This window comes from Somniosus microcephalus, chromosome 5, assembly GCF_052327205.1.
Source record: "Somniosus microcephalus isolate GS21.2 chromosome 5, FLI_Smic_1.0, whole genome shotgun sequence".
In the NCBI taxonomy this organism is placed as follows: Eukaryota; Metazoa; Chordata; class Chondrichthyes; order Squaliformes; family Somniosidae; genus Somniosus; species Somniosus microcephalus.
The window spans coordinates 247,129,842-247,149,126 of NC_140991.1; the positions used below are offsets into that span (position 1 = coordinate 247,129,842).

Genomic DNA, 19,285 nt, shown 5'->3' on the forward strand with positions numbered 1-19,285 from the left:
TATAGAGGTCGTGACGGGGAAGGGGAGAGAAGTCATGATGGGGAGGGGGAGAGGTCGCGATGTGGAGGGGAGGGGCCACGATGGAAAGTGGTTGCGATGGGGAGGGGGGAGGGAAGTCGCAAGGATCGGGACTGTAGCATCGAGTGAGCATTGGGGAGGGGGAAGAATCAGGGCCGGAGCATCGGGGGGGGCAGGGGGGAAGGATCGGGGCGGCGAAGGATCGGGGCCGGAGCATCGGGGGGGCGGGGGGGAAGTATCGGGGCTGGAGCATCGGAGGGGCGGGGGGGAAGTATCGGGGCCGGAGCATCGGTGGGGGTGCAGGGGGGAAGTATCGGGGCCGGAGCAGCGGCGGGGGGGAAGTATCAGAGCCGGAGCATCGGGGGGGAAGTATCAGGGCCGGAGCATCGGGGGGGCGGGGGGGAAGTATCGGGGCCGGAGCATCGGAGGGGGCGGGGGGGAAGTATCGGGGCCGGAGCATCGGGGGGGGGGGCGGGGGGAAAGTATCGGGGCCAGAGCATCGGGGGGGCAGGGGGAAGTATCGTGGCCGGAGCATCAGGGGGGCGGGGGGGAAGGATCGGGGCTGGAGCTTCGGGGGCGGGGGGGGGGGGAAGGATCGGAGCCGGAGCATGGGGGGGGGGGGGGTGGGGGCGGGAGCATCAGGGGGAAGGATCGGGGCCGGCGTATCGGGGGGATGGGGAAGGATCGGGGCCGGAGCATCGGGGGCAGGGGGGAAGGATCGGGGCCGGAGCATCGGGGGGGGCAGGAGCATCGGGGGCAGGGGTAGTCCGGGAAGATGATCCGAGGCCTCGTTGGGGGGGGGTCTCCAATCACAGTGGTGGGTGAGGCAGAGACGCTGGATCCAGCAGGTCAGTGCAAAGTCATTTACCTCGTGGAGCCAGCAGGCCTCGCCTTACTTTAGCTGGTGGGCTCCCCGAGGCCTGCGAAACCCGACCAGCTAGAGTTGAATTTGTAATGGTGGTTAAATCTGAGGTTGGCCAGCCTCATTATAATATTTAAATGAATGACCCGCCTCCTGGGAGCGGGTTGGCTGCCCGACGCCCGTCCTGCCTCTGTTAAAACCAGAAGCGGGTGGGTTGGAGTCGGGATTCTGTTTTTTACCACTTTAACTGCCCACCCGCCACCAACTCACCCGTTTTTTGGGATTAAAATTTCCCCCTAATGTCTAGGCTGTGGTCCAATAAAGCTTGACCTAAGACTCTTGGTGACTGGTTGCTCCTGTAGACATCTCTTCTACACTGGTGGCAATGCTCTTTTGCAGGACTAAGATGTAAAAGTCACAGAGAATCTTAGCTATGCCTGTGCTTTAATATCCTGATAGTGCGAAAGAGTCTATGACAGATGCCGAGGGCTAAATACTCCAGAATCTTTAGAGGAGTACAGAAAGTGCAGGGGTGCAATTAAAAATGATATTAGGAAAGCAAAGAGAGAGCATGAAAAATTCTTGGCAAGTAAAATCAAGGAAAACCCAAAGATGTTTTATAAATATATTAAGAGGAAGAGGATCACTAAAGAAAGGGTGGGGCCTATTAGAGATCATGAGGGTAATCTGTGTGTGGAGGCAGGAGACGTCGGTAGGGTTCTGAATGAATACTTTGCGTCTGTTTCCACAAAGGAGAGGGGCAAAGCAGACATTGCTGTCGGGGGGGAGGAGTGTGAAATATTAGATGAAATAAACAAAGTGAGAGAGGAAGTATTGAGGGGTTTAGCAGCTTTAAAAGTGGATAAATCCCCAGGCCCGGATGAAATGTATCCCAGGCTGTTAAGCGAAGCAAAAGCGGAAATGGCAGAGGCCCTGACCATCATTTTTCAATCCTCTCTGGCTTCAGGTGTGGTGCCGGAGGACTGGAGGACTGCTAATGTGGTACCCTTATTAAAAAGGGAGAAAAGGATAGACCGAGTAATTACAGGCCAGTCAGCCTAACCTCGGTGGTGGGAAAATTATTGGAAAGAATTCTGAAGCACAGGATAAATCTTCATTTAGAAAGACACGGATTAATCAAGGATAGTCAGCACAGATTTGTTAAGGGAAGGTCGTGTCTGACAAGCTTGATTGAATTTTTTGAGGAAGTAACAAGGAGGGTAGATGAGGGTAGTGCATTTGATGTAGTGTATATGGACTTTAGCAAAGTTTTTGATAAGGTTCCACATGGCAGGCTGGTCATGAAGTTAAAAGCCCATGGGATCCAAGGGCAAAATGTCAAGTTGGATTCAAAACTGGCTCGGAGACAGGAAGCAGAGGGTAATGGTTGATGGGTGTTTTTGTGACTGGAAGGCTGTTTCCAGTGGGGTCCCGCAGGGCTCAGTACTAGGTCCCTTGCTTTTTGTGGTATATATCAACGATCTTGACTTGAATATAGGGGGTATGATTAAGAAGTTTGCAGATGATACTAAAATCGGCTGTGTGGTTGATACTGAAGAAGGAATCTGTAGACTGCAGGAAGATATCAATAAATTGGTCAGGTGGGCAGAACAGTGGCAAATGGAATTCAATCCGGATAAGTGTGAGGTAATGCATTTGGGGAGGGCTAAAAAGGAAAGGGAATACACATTAAATGGTAGGACACTGAATAGTGTAGAGGAACAAAGGGACCTTGGAGTGCATGTCCACAGATCCATGAAGGTAGCAGCACAAGTAGGTGGTTAAGAAGGCATACGGAATGCTTGCCTTTATTAGCCGTGGCATAGAATACAAGCGCAGGGGGGGGTTATGCTTCAACTGTATAAAATACTAGTTAGGCCTCAGCTAGAGTACTGTGTGCAGTTCTGGTCACCACATTACAGGAAAGATGTGATTGCACTCGAGAGGATACAGAGGAGATTTACAAGGATGTTGCCGGGAGTAGAGAATCTTAGCTATGAGGAAAGACTGGATAGGCTGGGTCTGTTTTCCTTGGAACAGAGGAGGCTGAGGGGAGACCTTATCGAGGTGTATAAAATTATGAGGGGTATAGATAAAGTGGATAGAAAGGACCTATTTCCCTTAGCAGAGGGGTCAAAACCAAGGGGGCACAGATTTAAAGTAATTGGTGGAAGGTTTAGAGGGGATTTGAGGGGAAATTTCTTCACCCAGAGGGTTGTGGAGGTCTGGAACTCATTGCCTGAAAGGGTGGTAGAGGCAGGAATCCTAACCACATTTAAAAAGTACTTGGATGTGCACTTGGGATGCTCTAACCTGCAGGGCTAAGGACTAGTAGCTGGGAAGTGGGATTAGGATGGATAGCTCTTTGTTGGCCGGCGCGGACACGGTGGGCTGAAATGGCCTCCTTCCGTGCTGTAACTTTCTATGATTCTATAGCAGACACCTTGACAAACCTGCTATCTAAGGGGTTACAAGGTCTGACTGAAGGAAACTGCATAGTTCTTTCCTGGCTTGTTACATGAACAAGCCAGGACAGAACTATGCAGGCGGGAGGGGTAGTCACTTCTTATGCCTACCCCACTAAGTTGCAGAAAAACTTAAGGGGTGTGTCTGAAGGTTACCCAGGCTCTGTATCCAGATTTGCATGTACGTGTCCAGGTACGATTGCCTTGCCCTGTCTATATTTCTTGAGTCCTAAGATATAAACACACCTGCATGATGTGCATTCACTGATTCTCATCTTCCTCTGCCAGAATATGCACATCGAGAGGGATACCCAGTGGGATATCATAGGTTCTATTTAAGCTCCAAACAATTATAATTCCATTAGAAAACACTGCATAGGAGATGGCATGCAGCTGTAAGAAGGTATCAATACTGAATGCAAAAAAAAAGCAAAGAAATAGTCAAATCCCAAAATCAAAATATTGCTACTTGCTGCAACTGCCAAGTTGTCTCCCCTTCAGAAAGAGGACTCAAGATAACTGAAGTGGGCCATCAGCCAGCGCACACCTTTTATGGTACTTATTTCTGACAACAGACTTGTCTTTTGAATTTTGCCTGCATCAAGCTGATGGTATTATACTGGGGAATGGAACGAATCCCATTTTTGCAACCAGTGTCAGATCAGGTACAGCACATCCATATTTAGAATAAAGCTCCTGCTACTCACCCTGTGCCTCAGCCCCCAAGTCAGAACAGCACCCCCTACTGCACCCAGTGTGACATTTTTTCCATGTTCCACAGCAGCCATCTTGTTTGAAGGACCACAATTTTTAAAATGTATATGAATTAACTTTCATCGGTAGCACTCTTGCCTCCGAGTCAGAAATTTGATGCTTTAAGCCCCACTCCAGAGACTTGAGCATACGAATCTCGGCTGACACTTTAGTGCAGTACTGAGAGGGTGCTGCACTGTCGGAGGTGCCGTCCTTCGGATGAGACTTAAACTGAGGCCCCATCTGCCCTCTTAAGTCCCATAGCACTATTTGACACAGAACAAAGGAGTTCTCCCAGTGTCTCGGACAACATTTATCCCTGAATTAACAGCACTGCTTTTGTGGGACCTTGCTGTCCACAAATTGACTGCCAGTTATCCTTACATTATAGCAGTGACTAAGCTTTAAAAGTAATTCATTGGCTGTGAAGCACTTTCGGACTTCCTCAGGACATGAAAGGTAATCTATAAATGCAAGCTCTTTCTTTCTTTTCATTCATCCAGCGGGGCTATTTTTATCTGAATATGCAACAAACAGCTTTGCTTCTTTTACCGATCTAACCTGCCATACTGACTTAAATTGAGCTACACAATTTCATGTACGTTAAAGTGCACAATTTCACATGAATGGATATGCATTTCAACATATGAACAGTGTAGCACAATTTCAATTAATACAAAGCAGACAATTTCAAGTCAATTTCACATAAACCAAGAGCACAATTTAACTTGAATAAAGTTACACAATTTCATGGAGGTGCAGAATTTCACATGAATGGAGGTGCACACTTTAACCTGAACAATAATGAATAGGTGTAAGGGGATACTAAACTAAAAAAATATATATATAACATAAGTAGATAGACATTTAAGCAAAATGATTGGACAGCTGAGTCCCGTTGCCTGCAATTCTTATGCCATGTGGGAACTAAAGGACACTTCAAATGTCCTGGATCACCACGTGTGCAGGAAGTGCCTCCAGCTGCTCGAACTCAAGCTCAGGGTTTCTAGCTTGAGGAGCGGCTGAAGTCACTGCAGGGAATACGGGAAGCTGAGAATTTCCTAGAACGCATGTTTCAGGAGGTGGTCACCCTGCAGCTAGAGAGTTCAAGTGGGTGGCCATCTGGTAGGGTAGGAAGAGGCAGGCAGTGCAGAAATCTTCCGGAAGTGTGGCACTCTCAAACTGGTTTTCAATGCTAAATACCGGTGAGGGTGTCGACACCTCGGGGAGTGCAGTCCAGGGCACATCCACAACACTGTCAGGCAAATGGCTGCACAGGGGGGCACAGTGCAGTGGTCACAGGGGATATGATAGTCAGGTGGAGAGACAGGTGTTTCAGCAACCGCCGACGTGAGTCCTCCATGGTTTGTTGCCTCCATGGTGCCAGGGTAAAGGACGTTACTCCGAGGGTGCAGAGCATTTTGGGGGTGGGGGGGGGGGGGGGGGTGGGAAGGGGAAAAGCCAGAAGTCGTGGTCCATGTGAGAACAAATGACATAGGAAGGAAAAGGGTTGAGGTCCTGCAGGCAGAGTTTCAGGAGCTCAGGAGGAAATTAAAGAGCAGGAACTCAAAGTTAGTAATCTCTGGATTACTCCCAGTTCCACAAGCCAGTGAGCATATCAACAGTATGATAAGACAGGTTAACGCATGGCTGGAAAGATGGTGCAGGAGGGAGGACTTCAGGTTCCTGGGGCATTGGAATCAATTCTGAGGCAGGAGGGACCTGTTCAAGGTAGACGGGATGCACCTCAACTGAGCTGGTACTAATGTCCTTACGGGAAGGTTAACTAGTGTTGTGGGGTAGGAATTAAACTAATTTGGCTGGGGGATGAACATCAGCTCACAAAGTTAAAAGCCCATGGAATCCAGTTGGATTCAAAACTGGCTCGGAGACAGGAAGCAGAGGGTAATGGTTGATGGGTGTTTTTGTGACTGGGAGGCTGTTTCTAGTGGGGTTCCGCAGGGCTCAGTACTAGGTCCCTTGCTTTTTGTGGTATATATCAATGATCTAGACTTGAATATAGGGGGTATGATTAAGAAGTTTGCTGATGGAATTCAATCCGGAGAAGTGTGAGGTAATGCATTTGGGGAGGGCTAACAAGGAAAGAGAATACACATTAAATGGTAGGACACTGAGTAGTGTAGAGGAACAAAGGGACCTTGGAGTATATGTCCACAGATCCCTGAAGGTAGCAGGCCAGATAGATAAGGTGGTTAAGAAGACATACGGAATGCTTGCCTTTATTAGCTGTGGCATAGAATACAAGAGCAGGGGGGTTATGCTTCAACTGTGTAAAACACTAGTTAGGCCTCAGTTAGAGTACTGTGTGCATTTCTGGTCACCACATTACCGAAAAGATGTGACTGCATAGAGAGGGTACAGAGGAGATTTACAAGGATGTTGCCGGGAGTAGAGAATCTTAGCTATGAGGAAAGACTGGATAGGCTGGGTCTGTTTTCCTTGGAACAGAGGAGGCTGAAAGGAGACCTTATTGAGGTGCATAAAATTATGAGGGGCATAGATAAAGTGGATAGAAAGGACCTATTTCCCTTAGCAGAGGGGTCAAAACCAAGGGGGCACAGATTTAAAGTAATTGGTGGAAGGTTTAGAGGGAATTTGAGGGGAAATTTCTTCACCCAGAGGGTTGTGGGGGACTGGAACTCACTGCCTGAAAGGGTGGTAGAGGCACGAACCTTAACCACATTTAAAAAGTACTTGGATGTGCACTTGGGATGTTCTAACCTGCAGGGCTATGGACCAAGAGTTGGGAAGTGGGATTAGGTTGGATAGCTCTTTGATGGCCGGCGCAGACACGATGGGCCGAAATGGCCTCCTTCCGTGCTGTAACTTTCTATGATTCTATCAGGATGAAACATTGGAAAGGAGAAACAACCTTCACAGATGACTGGGAGAGACAAATAGCACTAGGGAAAAGAAGAGTTCATAAATAGGAGGGATCAGACAGGGGGAAAATGTGAGGCAGTCTAAGATGAGTTTGAAGTGCATGTACATAAATGCACGTAGCATGGAAAATAGGTTGGTGAGCTTCAGGCACAAGTTGCCACGTGGGACTATGATAAAGTGGCAATAACAGAGACCTGGCTCAAAGAAGGGGAGGATTGGGAACTTAATATTCCTGGCTACAAGGTAATCAGGAAAGATAGGGATGGAAATAAAGGAGGGGGTGAGGTGGCAGTATTGATCAAAGAAACTATTATAGCACTGGAGAAGGATGATGTAGTTGAGGGGTCAAAGACAGAGTCTATTTGGTTAGAATTAAGGAATAATAGAGGAGTTATTACGCTACTGGGTTTATACTATAGGCCACCAAAAAATGGGAGAGAAATAAAGGAGAAAATTTGCAGACAAACTACAGAAAGATGCAAGAACTACAGAGTAATGCTAATGGGGGACTTCAATTTATCCTAATATAGACTGAGATAGTTACAGTACAAAGGACAAAGGGGGAGGAATTCCTGAAATGTGTACAAGAGAACTTTCTTGATCAGTATGTTTCCAGCCCAACAAGGAAGGAAGCAGTGCTGGATCTAGTTTTGGGGAATGAAGTGGGGCAAGTGGAGCAAGTTTCAGTGGGAGAGCATTTGGGGAACAATGATCACAATATCATCAGGTTTAGAAAGGTTATGGAAAAGGATAAGGAATAATCAAATGTAAAAATACTTAACTGGAGGATGGCTAATTTCAGTGAGTTAAAAAGGGAAAACGGCCCAGGTGGATTGGAATCAAAAATTGGTAGGCAAAACAGTAACTGAACAATGGGAGGTCTTCAAAGTTCCTATGAGGGGGAAAGGAAGTTCATCCAAAGCTAGAGCTCCCTGGATGACTAAAGATATAGAGGTTAAAATGAGACAGAAAAAGAAGGCTTATGACAAGTGCAAGGTTAATAATACATTAGAGAACCAAGCTGAATATAGGAAGTACAGAGGAGATCAGAGAAAGAGAATAAGAGGGACAAAGAGAGAGTATGAGAATAGATTAGCGGCTAACATAAAAGGGGACCCAAAAGTCTTTGTTAAACTCGTAAATAGTAAAAGAGTAGTCAAAGGAAGGGTGGGGCCGATTAAGAACCAAAATGGAGATAAACACCGGTTAGGCCTCAGCTGGAGTGTTGTGTTCAATTTTGGGCAACACACTTTAAGAAGGATGTTAAGGCAGAAGGGTGCAGAAGAGATTTGCTAGAATGGGGGATGAAGAACTTCAGTTATATGAAGAGACTGGAGAAGCTGGGGTTGTTCTCCTTGGAACTGAGAAGGTTAAGAGGAGATTTGATAGAGGAGTTCAAAATCATGAACAGTTTTGGGAAAGTACTTATGGAGAAACTGTTACCACTGGCAGGATGGTTGGTAACCAGAAGACACAAATTTAAGGCAATTGGCAAAAGAACCAGAGGTGAGATGAGGAGAAATAATTGTTTGCAGCACGTTTTTATGGTCTGGAATACACTGTCTGCAAGGATGGTGGAAGCAGATCCAATAGCAAAGAGAATTGGATTAAAAGGGGAAAAAAATACACTGCTATGGGGAAAAAGCGGGGGAGTGGGACTAATTGGATAGCTCTACCAAAGAACCGGCACAGGCACGATGGGCTGAATGGCCTTCTTCTGTTTGTATCATTCTATGATTCTATAAAGATGTTAAACAATGGATTTTACTATCACTAAAAATTCAGAAATATATGTATAGAAAACTTTCCCCATATTTGTGCAAATACGAGTTGATTCAAATCAACTGTTAATTTTAGTTAAACCGTGTAAGCAATGGAAGGCAAGATTCAATCAAAGCTCCACAGCAGCAGGTCTTTTATCTTAGGTTGATGTAAATAGGTACCCATGGAAATCTATCCCACAGCTCACTGCATTAGTTCATGTGGTGGATATGGTACTGGGATTCTTTCCATTACACAATCATTGCCACATTATCTGCAGCTGATTTTGAACAAAAGTCCTCAATTCACTCCCTGCCATCTGCATGCAAGGGAAATTGAATTGAATCAAGATTATTTCAATCACTAAAAATAGGTTGAACTCCACTTTCATTGTTATCATCAGCTGGAAGTCTAGTCTTACAATATCCAGCAGACTTCTGAGCTCCTGTTCAAATAGAGCAGGTGCATGTCATGAATTTGTATACAGTATAAGCATTCGAAAAGAATATAAAAGTACGTGGGGAAAGAGCAGGTAAATAGGGCTAGAGTAGCTAACAACAACAACAACAGCTTGTATTTATGTAGCACCTTTAACATAGTACAGTAAAATGTCCCAAGGCGCTTCACAGGAGCGTTACCAAACAAAATTTGACACCGAGCCACATACTAGGGCAGATATTAGGGCAGGTGACCAAAAGCTTGGTCAAAGAGGTAGGTTTTATGGACCATCTTAAAGGAGGAAAGAGAGGTAGTGAGGCGGAGACGTTTATGGAGGGAATTCCAGAGTTTAGAGCCTCGGCAGCTGAAGTCACTGGCACCAATGGTGGAATGATTAAAATCGGGGATGTGCAAGAGGCTAGAATTGGAGGACCACAGAGATCTCAGAGGGTTGTAGGGCTGGAAGAGGTTACAGAGATAGGGAGAAGCGAAGCCATGGAGGGATTTGAAAACAAGGATGAGAATTTTAAAATCAAGGCATTGCCAGACTGGGAGCTGATGTAGGTCAGTGCGCACAGGGGTGATGGGTGAATGGGACTTGGTGCGAGTTAGGATACGGGCAGCAGAGTTTTGGATGAGCTTAAGTTTATGGAGGGTGGAAGATGGGAGGCCGGACAGGAGTGTGTTGCAATAGTCAAGTCTAGAGGTAACAAAGGCATGGATGAGGGTTTCAGAAGCAGATGAGCTGAGATAGGGACGGAGTCGGCCAATGTTACGGAGGTGAAAGTAGGCAGTCTAAGTGATGCCGTGGATATGTGGTCAGAAGCTCACCTCGGGGTCAAATACGTGACCAAGGTGGCAAACAGTCTGGTTCAGCCTCAGACAGTTGTAAGGGAGAGGGCTGGAGTCGATGGCTAGGGAACAGAGTTTGTGCTGGGGACCGAAGACAATGGCTTCAGTCTTCCCAATGTTGAGTTGGAAGAAATTCCTGCTCATCCAGTACTGGATGTCGGACAAGCAATTTGACAATTTAGAGATAGTGGAGTGGTTGAGAGAGTTGGTGGTGAGGTAGCGCTCGGTGTCGTTAGCGTTCATGTGGAACCTGATGTGTTTTCAGATGATGTCACTGAGGGGCAGCATGTAGATGAGAAATAGGAGGGTGCCAAGGATAACTCCAGTTAAAGAGCTTGTTTGCTGAATGGGCTTCTTTTGTACTGAAGTTCTATGATTATCTTGTCTAGTAAAAAGTGTTCACATGTTTAAATGCAAGATTAAAATCATCTGTTTTACTGACTGATAGTCTTAACCTTTAACTACAAAACAGGTCTGTTCATTATTAATTAGTTCATTAACAATATGCTTAACACAAATTGAGGATTGTTTATCTTTTGAAGAGATTGTAATAGGGCAAATTTTCAATGTCTGTGTGCCTTACTATCTATAAAATTCTAATTGCCCAGGGGGCTTCATTAACCTTGTCACAGGAAATCTTTACTAATAAGACTTGCTGCAAAACATAAAATATGTTGCTGTTACTGCAGAATGAATCATTTTAAAAATTGTGCACTGATTTCATAATAGATACTCTAAACAATAAATCAAAACACCAACTGGATGTAATTGATATAAAGGAGCTTTTCTTCTATGGAGCCACACAATGTCCCAGTGGTGCTGGACACTGGAAAAGGCTTTACTGTATTTGTGATTGAATGTTTGTGTTTTCTTGATCAGCTCATTTTCACGCTTTCTAGGTGCGATTCCTCCCATTTACCCTCTGTGAGGCAAAGAACCTTAAAATGACACTTAAAGCTATAAAACCAATCTCCTATCTCAGATTGCCCAGTCACTTTCTTGAGCTGTCATCAACTCAAAACATTGGGGTAAATTTTTGGATTGTGAATGCCTGGGATTGAGGGTCTCGCCTGCTGGGAGCTGGGAAACCATGCACAGAGCTTACTATTTTCCATCTGTTATTGAAGTTCGCCCTATTGCTGTCAGGGTTAAACAGTATAAAATGCTGGGGAATTTTTTTTTGCCATGTGCACCTTACAGTTATTATTTGTAAATTCTTAGGCCTAGAAATTGGGTATAGCCGCACTTGAGGCGTTAGAACTGGCGATGCGCTAAGTTTATAGCCAGACGAAACTTATCGCCGCCTGGCGCGATATTGGGTTGCATCGCCCCCAAAGGGGGTTGAGGCGCTAAATCAGCCGTTGCACGGTGCTCTTAAGGCGCAAAAGGTCAGGCGCTACTCAATATCGATGCGGACGGGCGCAGCGCAGGTGAACTCAATTACGGGAAAGCACGAGACCTACAGGCGCCGGCCAGCTCTTAAAGGGGCGGGTCAGTCAGACTGAGCTTAAACACCCAACGCCCTGAAGGCCTCAGATTCGGCGCTCGCCCTTGTCTGGCGTTAGAAACTTGTGCATTATGGAGAAGGGTAGGCAGAAAGCAGAGCGCTTCAGCACTGAGGCTCTGGACCACTTGGTGGCTGCAGTTGAACACCGTCGAGAAGTCCTGTATCCAGATAATGGCAAGAGGCCAAATCAGAAGGCTTATCGACGATCTTGGAGGGAGATTGCTGTGAGGGTGAATTCCAGCAGCATGGCGACCAGGACCCCTGTTCAGTGCAGGAAGAAATTCAATGACCTCACACAGATCGTTAGGGTGAGTGATGGTTTACCAAACTTGTGCTTCCCTCCATCTGCAGCTGACTTCGGGCACCCTGCTGCAATGATGCGCCAATGGCCATCTGTCAGTATGCACCCATGGCCCTTTCTGGCCACACACATGGACAGATATCTCAAGGCCTCATGTAAGGGCTCTTGCACCATGGGGGGCATGCGATGAGGTCTCAAGGCCTCATGTAACAGACCTCCCCTTCTTTCCCCTGCAGTCCAAGATGGCACAGATTAGAAAGGAGCAGCGTCGAACCGGTGGCGGACCTGCACATGTGGTCACTCTCACGGATCTGGAGGAGAGAGTGCGCCAGATACTTGGAGGACGTCTGTCTGGTCCTGTGACCACTGCATCTGCCGACCCCATTACCGACAGCGAGGGTAAGACTCTCACATTTTCCACCTGTTGCCTTCCACTTGGTCCCCCCGCCAGCATGCATCCTCAGTGTGCAGCCATGTCAGAGCCTTGCCGCAATCTGGCATGCCTTTCAGCAAACCTGTCCTTTTGCTAAAGCCACTCTTCCACCTCCCATTTTCAGATGAAGCAGCACCAACTCGGGCTCAACACGCTGAAGCTGCCAGTGTCAGTGCCACCGGAGGCGAGGACCAGGAGGAATCCGGACCAGCCGTTGCAGAATCCGGGGAGCGGAGACATCTGCAGACTGGGGATAGTAGTCCCCTCGAGGGGAGGGGGGGTGGCTCTGAGGATGAACCAGTTGCCGGACCAAGCGGCATGGAGCAACGCAGGGGGGATAGACAAGTTCGGCCACTGTCTCCCCGCAGGGCAAGGCAGGTCATCATGACTGCTGCACAGAGTGCAGATGAGGTCCGTCGCCCTCCAAACAAGCTCCCATTCCGATGCCAGTTGGTCAAAAGGCTTTTAGGTGTAGTGGCGCAAGTGCTTTGGACAGGGTTGAAGGTACCAAGTACTGTAAAGCTCAAATCCCAGAACTCCGCTCCATATTAGCTTGCCAACTCTCTCTAGCAGCGAGCGCAATGAGCAGGCCAAGTGGCAGAAGATTCTGCAGTAGAGCTGTCCCCTTTAAATAGCGCCCCCCTACTCCGAGAAGGGCCTGTTAGCCCTCCCTCGAACTGTCACTAATAGCGCTGGGCGCTAAGGCTCCGGGCGCCACCCAATATGCGCTCAGGCGCTCCTAAAAGGCGTTGCACACCGAAATGACGTCATGAGCTGCTTGCGCTCGCGGGCGCGCGCAAACACTTAGCGCAGGCGCTAAATGTATAGTCAATATCTGAGTTGGCGCTATCTTCATAGCGTCCGCCCCAACATAGCGCTTCGCCCCAATTCTAGGTCTCTTTAGGCGCTCAGCGCCAGCACTACCAACCCAATTTCAAGGCCTTAGCTTCTTTTCTCACAGTGGAATTTGGGTTTTTATTTTCCAGAGAGGTGAAACACAGGAAATGCAACATTCCTCCCTCAAGCAACACCACCAAAAAAACAGATTGGCTGGTCATTCATTCATTTGTTGTATATGGGACCTTGCTTTGTGCAAATTTGATGCTGTGTTTGCCTATATAACAGTAACTGCACTTCAAAAGCAATTAATTGGCTGTGAAGTGTTTTGGAATGACCTTGAGGATGTCAAATTGGCCTATAATTATACATAGGCTATTCTAGCCCACACTGGTAATTTACTGTGAACCTCACTAACACCAGAATCCTGTGGTCAACTATGAACCTTGCCCCTATAAGAACTAAAATGTACAAGTTGTTGTTTGACTGACATTTTGTAATGTCCTGCTGTGATGCCATTCTCTGTTCTACTGTCAGTAACTATAAAAATAATGAGTTCCTGAAAACTTTAATGAGAGGGCGTATATTAAACTAATCACAGCACCTCAATATGAACTGAGAGGCCAGTCTGACTGAAATCCCTATCAGACCTGCAGAAACTGGGCAGGTAGGCAGTTAAACTCGCCTAAGTTACTTACCAGGCCTTGAGCCGCCAGCAGCTGCGAGGTTCAGATTTTCACCTGCTTTCCTGAGTACATGGCAAGGACACCCACCCAATGCATCAGGTCAACTGCCAATTTTTACTAGGCAGCCTGAGTGGGAAACGACAATGAGTTTGCCACCAGGCCATGCAAGTGGCATAGAGGACTGGGACAAGGCAAGTTTTAAATCTTGTTTTATTTTCCTTGTGGGGCAAGGAGGAGCAGAAGTGCTCTTCCGGGTCCTACAAGGAAAACTTAGGCCTTTAATCCTGTGAACTTGCCCCTCCTCCTGATCATGGGATGACCTAGCAGTTGATCCCATCAGTTACCTGCTGTTGGTGGTGGCCTTTGGGCTGTACAATTTTCCGCCGCTTCCCACCAACTTCCCACCTGCAACAGGTGGGAAGTTGGCCAGCAGGATTTAAATGAGGTCCAGGAGATAAATTTCTGGAGCAGTGGGTGAGTTTCTAACTCACAACATCACTCACTGACTGAAAACTAGCCCGGAATTAAAAATCGGGGCCAGAATGTTTCAGTACAGAAACAAGCCACTTGACTCATCATATCTGTGCTGGTGGTTTTTTTCATGAGCAACCCTGCATCTTACTTGCTCTTCATGTCCTTTAAAATTCCTCTTCTTCAAGCAACTTTTAAAATAATTTTTGGACTCTGCTTTAACAATGATTTGTGAAAGAGAATTCCACATTCTAACCACCTTCTAAACAAATAAATGTTTCTAACCTCTAGTTCTTTTTGAGATTATCTTAAATTTGTGCCCTCATCATCTTGCTGACCAGTGGAAAAAACTGGATCAGTATTTCCCTTATGAAAACACTTGCCACTGTTTGATGAAGGGAATGCAATGGATGCTGTCTACATGGATTTTAGGAAGGCATTTGACAAAGTACCACATAGAAGGCTGGTTAACAAAATTGAGGCTCATGGAATAGGTGGGTCAGTGGCAGCTTGGATAAGGAATTGGCTTAAGGACAGAAAACAGCGAGCTGTGGTAAATGGCTGTTTTTCAGACTGGAGGATGGTAGACAGTGGTGTTCCCCAAGGGTCAGTGCTGGGGCCACTGCTTTTTTGATATATAAATAAATGACCTGGATATTGGAATACAGAGTAGAATTTCTAAATTTGCCGATAACACCAAACTTGGGGGTATGGCAAACAGTGAGGATGATACCAATCAACTGCAACACGACATAGAAAGGCTAGCAGAATTGACAGACAAGTGGCAGATGGAAGTTAATACAGAGAAGTGTGACGTGATGCATTTTGGCAGAAGGAACAGGGAGAAGCAATATACACTTAATGGCACAGTTTTAAAGAGTGTGCAGGGACAGAGGGACCTGGGAGTTAATGTGCATAGGTCCCTGAAGGTGGCAGGACATATTGAGAGAGTGGTTAGCAAAGCATATGGGATCTTGGGCTTCATAAATAGAGGTACTGAGTACAAAAGTAGAGAAGTTATGCTGAATCTTTATAAAGCACTGGTTAGGCCACAACTGGAGTACTGCGTCCAGTTCTGGCCACCACACTTTAGGAAGGATGTGAAGGCCCTTGAGAGGGTGCAGAGGAGATTTACCAGAATGGTTCTGGGGATGGGGGATCTTAGCTACAAGGACAGGTTGGAGAAGCAGGATTTGTTTTCATTAGAGCAAAGGAGGTTGAGGGGTGATTTGATAGAGGTGTACAAGATTATGATGGGTTTGGATAGGCTAGATGGGGAAATGCTGTTCCCATTAGTTGACTGTACAAGGACTAGGGGACACAGATTTAAGGTTTTGGGCAAGAGATACAGGGGGGACATGAGGAAAAGCTTTTTTTTCAGCGAGTGGTGAGGACCTGGAACTCACTGCCAACAGAAGTGGTGGAAGCGGAGACTCTCAATGTTTTCAAGGGGAGACTGGATAGGCACTTGAGGGAAATAAACTTGCAGGGCTAGGGGGATAGAGCAGGGGAATGGGACTGACTGGATTGCTCTACAGAGAGCCGGCAGGGACTCGATGGGCTGAATGGCCTCCTTCTGTGCCGTTATAACTCTATGACTATGATTCTATGGGCTGGATTTTGTCAATGGGGCGCACTGGGGGCGGGACTGCTGGTTGTTGGGTTTCAGTCCCGCCCCCAACGGCGTCCGGCCAACCCACGTATTTTGGATAGATAGGAGCAGTTTGGTGACAGGGCTAAAACATTAAAGGGCCAATTTTAACTGCTGGTGGGAGTCTTGTGGGCGGGAGCTGAGGTGGGCAGAAAACTGTCCGGTCCTCTGCATCATGAAGCCTGGGATATTTTAACTCCTGGCGGGCGGGAGGAGGATTTCGGGCGCTGTCACCGGGCACCTGAAGGAATGGTGCTCAGCACTCAGGTCAGTGATTGAGAGGGAGGTCAGGAGAACATTGCAGTTAGGGGAGGTGGATGGGGAGGAGTAATGAAACCCCCTGTAGGGAAGGTGCAAGGTTTTCTGACCTACAAGGAAAGTGGGGAAGCTACGACGGTTTCCCCGTGCAAGCCTTGGGTTAAAATTGCAGTCGAGTCCTAATGACATCATCGGAGGTTTCCATAGTTACTGCTTTCAGGCAGTATCCCACTTGCCTGCTCAAAATACCAGGTTAAGTTTGCAACCGTAGATAGATAGAAAGCAGTGGGATCGTTGGCGGTAAGTCACGGTTGCCATTTTAATTGCCCGCCCGCCCACTTTCTACCGGGCAGGCAGAGTTAAAATCGGCCTTTAAAGCTCCGATGCTCTGATGCTCATTACGGTCAAATCTCTGTGCTGGGAGTACTAAAGTTACCCAATACTCTACACTCTTATCGTTATCTGAGTAGTGAGTTGCACTGGTATCAAAGTTGTGGAAAAGTTTGAGTAACATTAGCTAACCCATGCCAGCAGAACGGCTTGAAAACACAAATTACACAAAACCAGGGGAGGCAACGTTTATCTACTTATTAAAATAAATGCATTCCATATACAAGTTACAGACTGTTATTATAACTAACCTTGTCAACTTTGTTCCAATTTTCTGCCTCATTTCAAGTCTCTCCTCATCTGTCTGCATTGGAATAATGTTCTTCTCCTCCAGCTCACGCTTTGATGGCCTGTTGCTCAGTTTTATTGCCAAAGAGTCTTTCCTACAAACTTTTAATGCTAACGAGCCTATAAAGAAATTGAAGAAAATGAGGGGGATCTGGCAAGTTTTGCAAATATAACACAGCTGAGGCACAGTAAGAACTGACGTTTTAAAATTATGTTTAGAAAACCAACAACTTCCAGATTTGGTCATTTCTTCACCCTCATCTGTTTCCACCTGTTTCCTCCCCTCGTGAAGCCATTGACTTCTTGCTGGGGTATGGTTCCATGGGCACCTGATGCTCCCCAGCACCTTATCTAAGAAGCTGTTCTGCATGGGTGAGCCCAGACAGTCAGCAGTTTGCAGGGGCTTCATGGCAAGCCTGATACTATCCTCACGTGATGGCCACACATGCGCCACCTGCTAGATGGTCATCAGATGCAGAAACATTGGCCAACTGTTGTTTCCCTGACCCAGAGTGCTGAGTGCTGAGGTCAATTGCAATGGTTGCTTCAGCTGAGCTCAAGTAACTCAGCACGAACCATGGATCGAATCTGGGACCTTCCTGGCCTATATGGCTGAAGTACTCAATGATTTATTTTCAGTTTTAAAGCTACATTTTATGCAAGTCTATTTGAAAAATCACATATAAGAGCTAGAAATAGGTAAAGTATCCCATTTTATTTAAAAGACAATATTTATTTCTGAATGAATAAAATAGCTGAATGGTCAATAACGAGTCACACAGCCCACAAGTCTGAAAGACATATAGGTTGAGGCCTGAGTTGGCAATGTTTGCTTATGATTAGTTTGTCAGCAATTCTGATTTTATCTGGTGTTTGCAGATGAAGGCATTGACATCTAAACATTACTTGCTCATACTTGTGAAAAAATTATCTTCATCATCATCGTCATCATCATCATCGTTATCACCATCATCCTCCTCATCCTCCTCTCCATGCATACTGAAAGTGTCTTCATAGTCTGATTCATTAGGCACATTTTCTTTGTCATCATCGTACTCAACCACTACCGTTGGCACTTGTCGAATGTCAGTTGTATTGCTTTTTCCTGTTTTCGTTCCACTTTCTCCAGTATGCAGCCCTGAACTACCAAAAAAAAATCAAACAGCAAAAAGTGGTGTTATACAAGGCTGATAACCACCCTCAATTCTCTTAGGGGCACTTATCTCAGTACCTATTTTAAACTGGATGGTAAAGTAACAGTTTCTCTATGTCACTATTTGTACACATTGATCTGAGGAATAGAATTCAAAAGCAGAGAAGTTATGTTAAACTTATATAGACCACACTTTGAAGTACTGTCTACAATTCTGGTCCCCATATTACAAAAAGGATATAGAAGCACTAAAGTGCAAAAATTATTTACAAACCAGAACTGAGATGGAACAACTATCAGGGAAGACTGAACAGGCTGGGGCTTTTTTCTCTCAAAAAGAGAAGACTGAGAGATGACCTGATGGAGGTCTTTAAAATTATGAAGGGGGTTTGACAGGGTAGACACAGAGAAGATTGTGAAGGAATCCAAAACTAGGGGCTATAAAAAAAGAAAGTCACTATAAATCCAATAAGGAATTCAGGAGGAACGTCTTTACTCAGAGTGGTGAGAACGTAGAACTTGCTACCACATGGAGTGGTTAGAGGTGAATAGCATAGATGCATTTAAGGGGAAGGTAACTAAGTACAGGAGGAAGAAAGGAACAGAAGGATTTGTTGATAGGGCGAGCTGAAGGTGGGAGGAAGCTCGTGTGGAGCGTAAACACCAGGATATACCTTTTGGGCCGAATGGCCTGTTTCTGTGCTGTAAAGTGCTATGCCATTCTATATACTGTACTATAGATGACTGTTAAATCAAATTTTCAACCGAGTTACCTGAACTGCATAGGATCATAAGAACATAAGAAATAGGAGCAGGAATAGGCCACCTGGCCCCTCGAGCCTGCTCCGCCATTCAATAAGATCATGGCTGATCTTGGGCTCAAAGTCACTTCCCCGCCCGCTCTCCATAACCCTTCACTCCCTTATCTTGCAAAAATCTGTCTATCTCCGCCTTAACTGTATTTAATGACCCAGCCTCCACAGCTCTCTGGGGCAGAGAATTCCACAGATTTATGACCCTCAGAGAAGAAATTCCTCCTCATCTCAGTTCTAAAAGGGCGACCCTTTATTCTGAAACTATGCCCCCAATTTATAGATTTCCCCATGAGATAAACATCCTCTCTGCATCTACCCTGTCGAGCCCCCTCAGTATGTTTCAATAAGACCACCTCTCATTCTTCTAAATTCCAATGTGTATAGGCCCAGCCTGCTCAATCTTTCCTCATAAGTCAACCCCCTCATCTCTGGAATTAACCTA

General features: G+C 46.2%; 1 protein-coding gene across 2 annotated transcripts in view; it reads right to left on the bottom strand.

Moving 5' to 3' along the window:
- Positions 1-19,285, bottom strand: part of LOC147117641 (phosphatase and actin regulator 1-like) — a 698,578-nt gene that overhangs the window by 126,313 nt on the left and 552,980 nt on the right. For both annotated transcript variants that reach the window (XM_085988804.1, XM_085988803.1), the window contains 2 exons: positions 17,792-18,018; positions 16,839-16,995 (listed from right to left, as the gene is read on the bottom strand). In XM_085988804.1, coding sequence (XP_085844930.1) covers positions 16,839-16,995; positions 17,792-18,018 — 384 coding nt within the window. The remainder of the gene's footprint in view (positions 1-16,838; positions 16,996-17,791; positions 18,019-19,285) is intronic.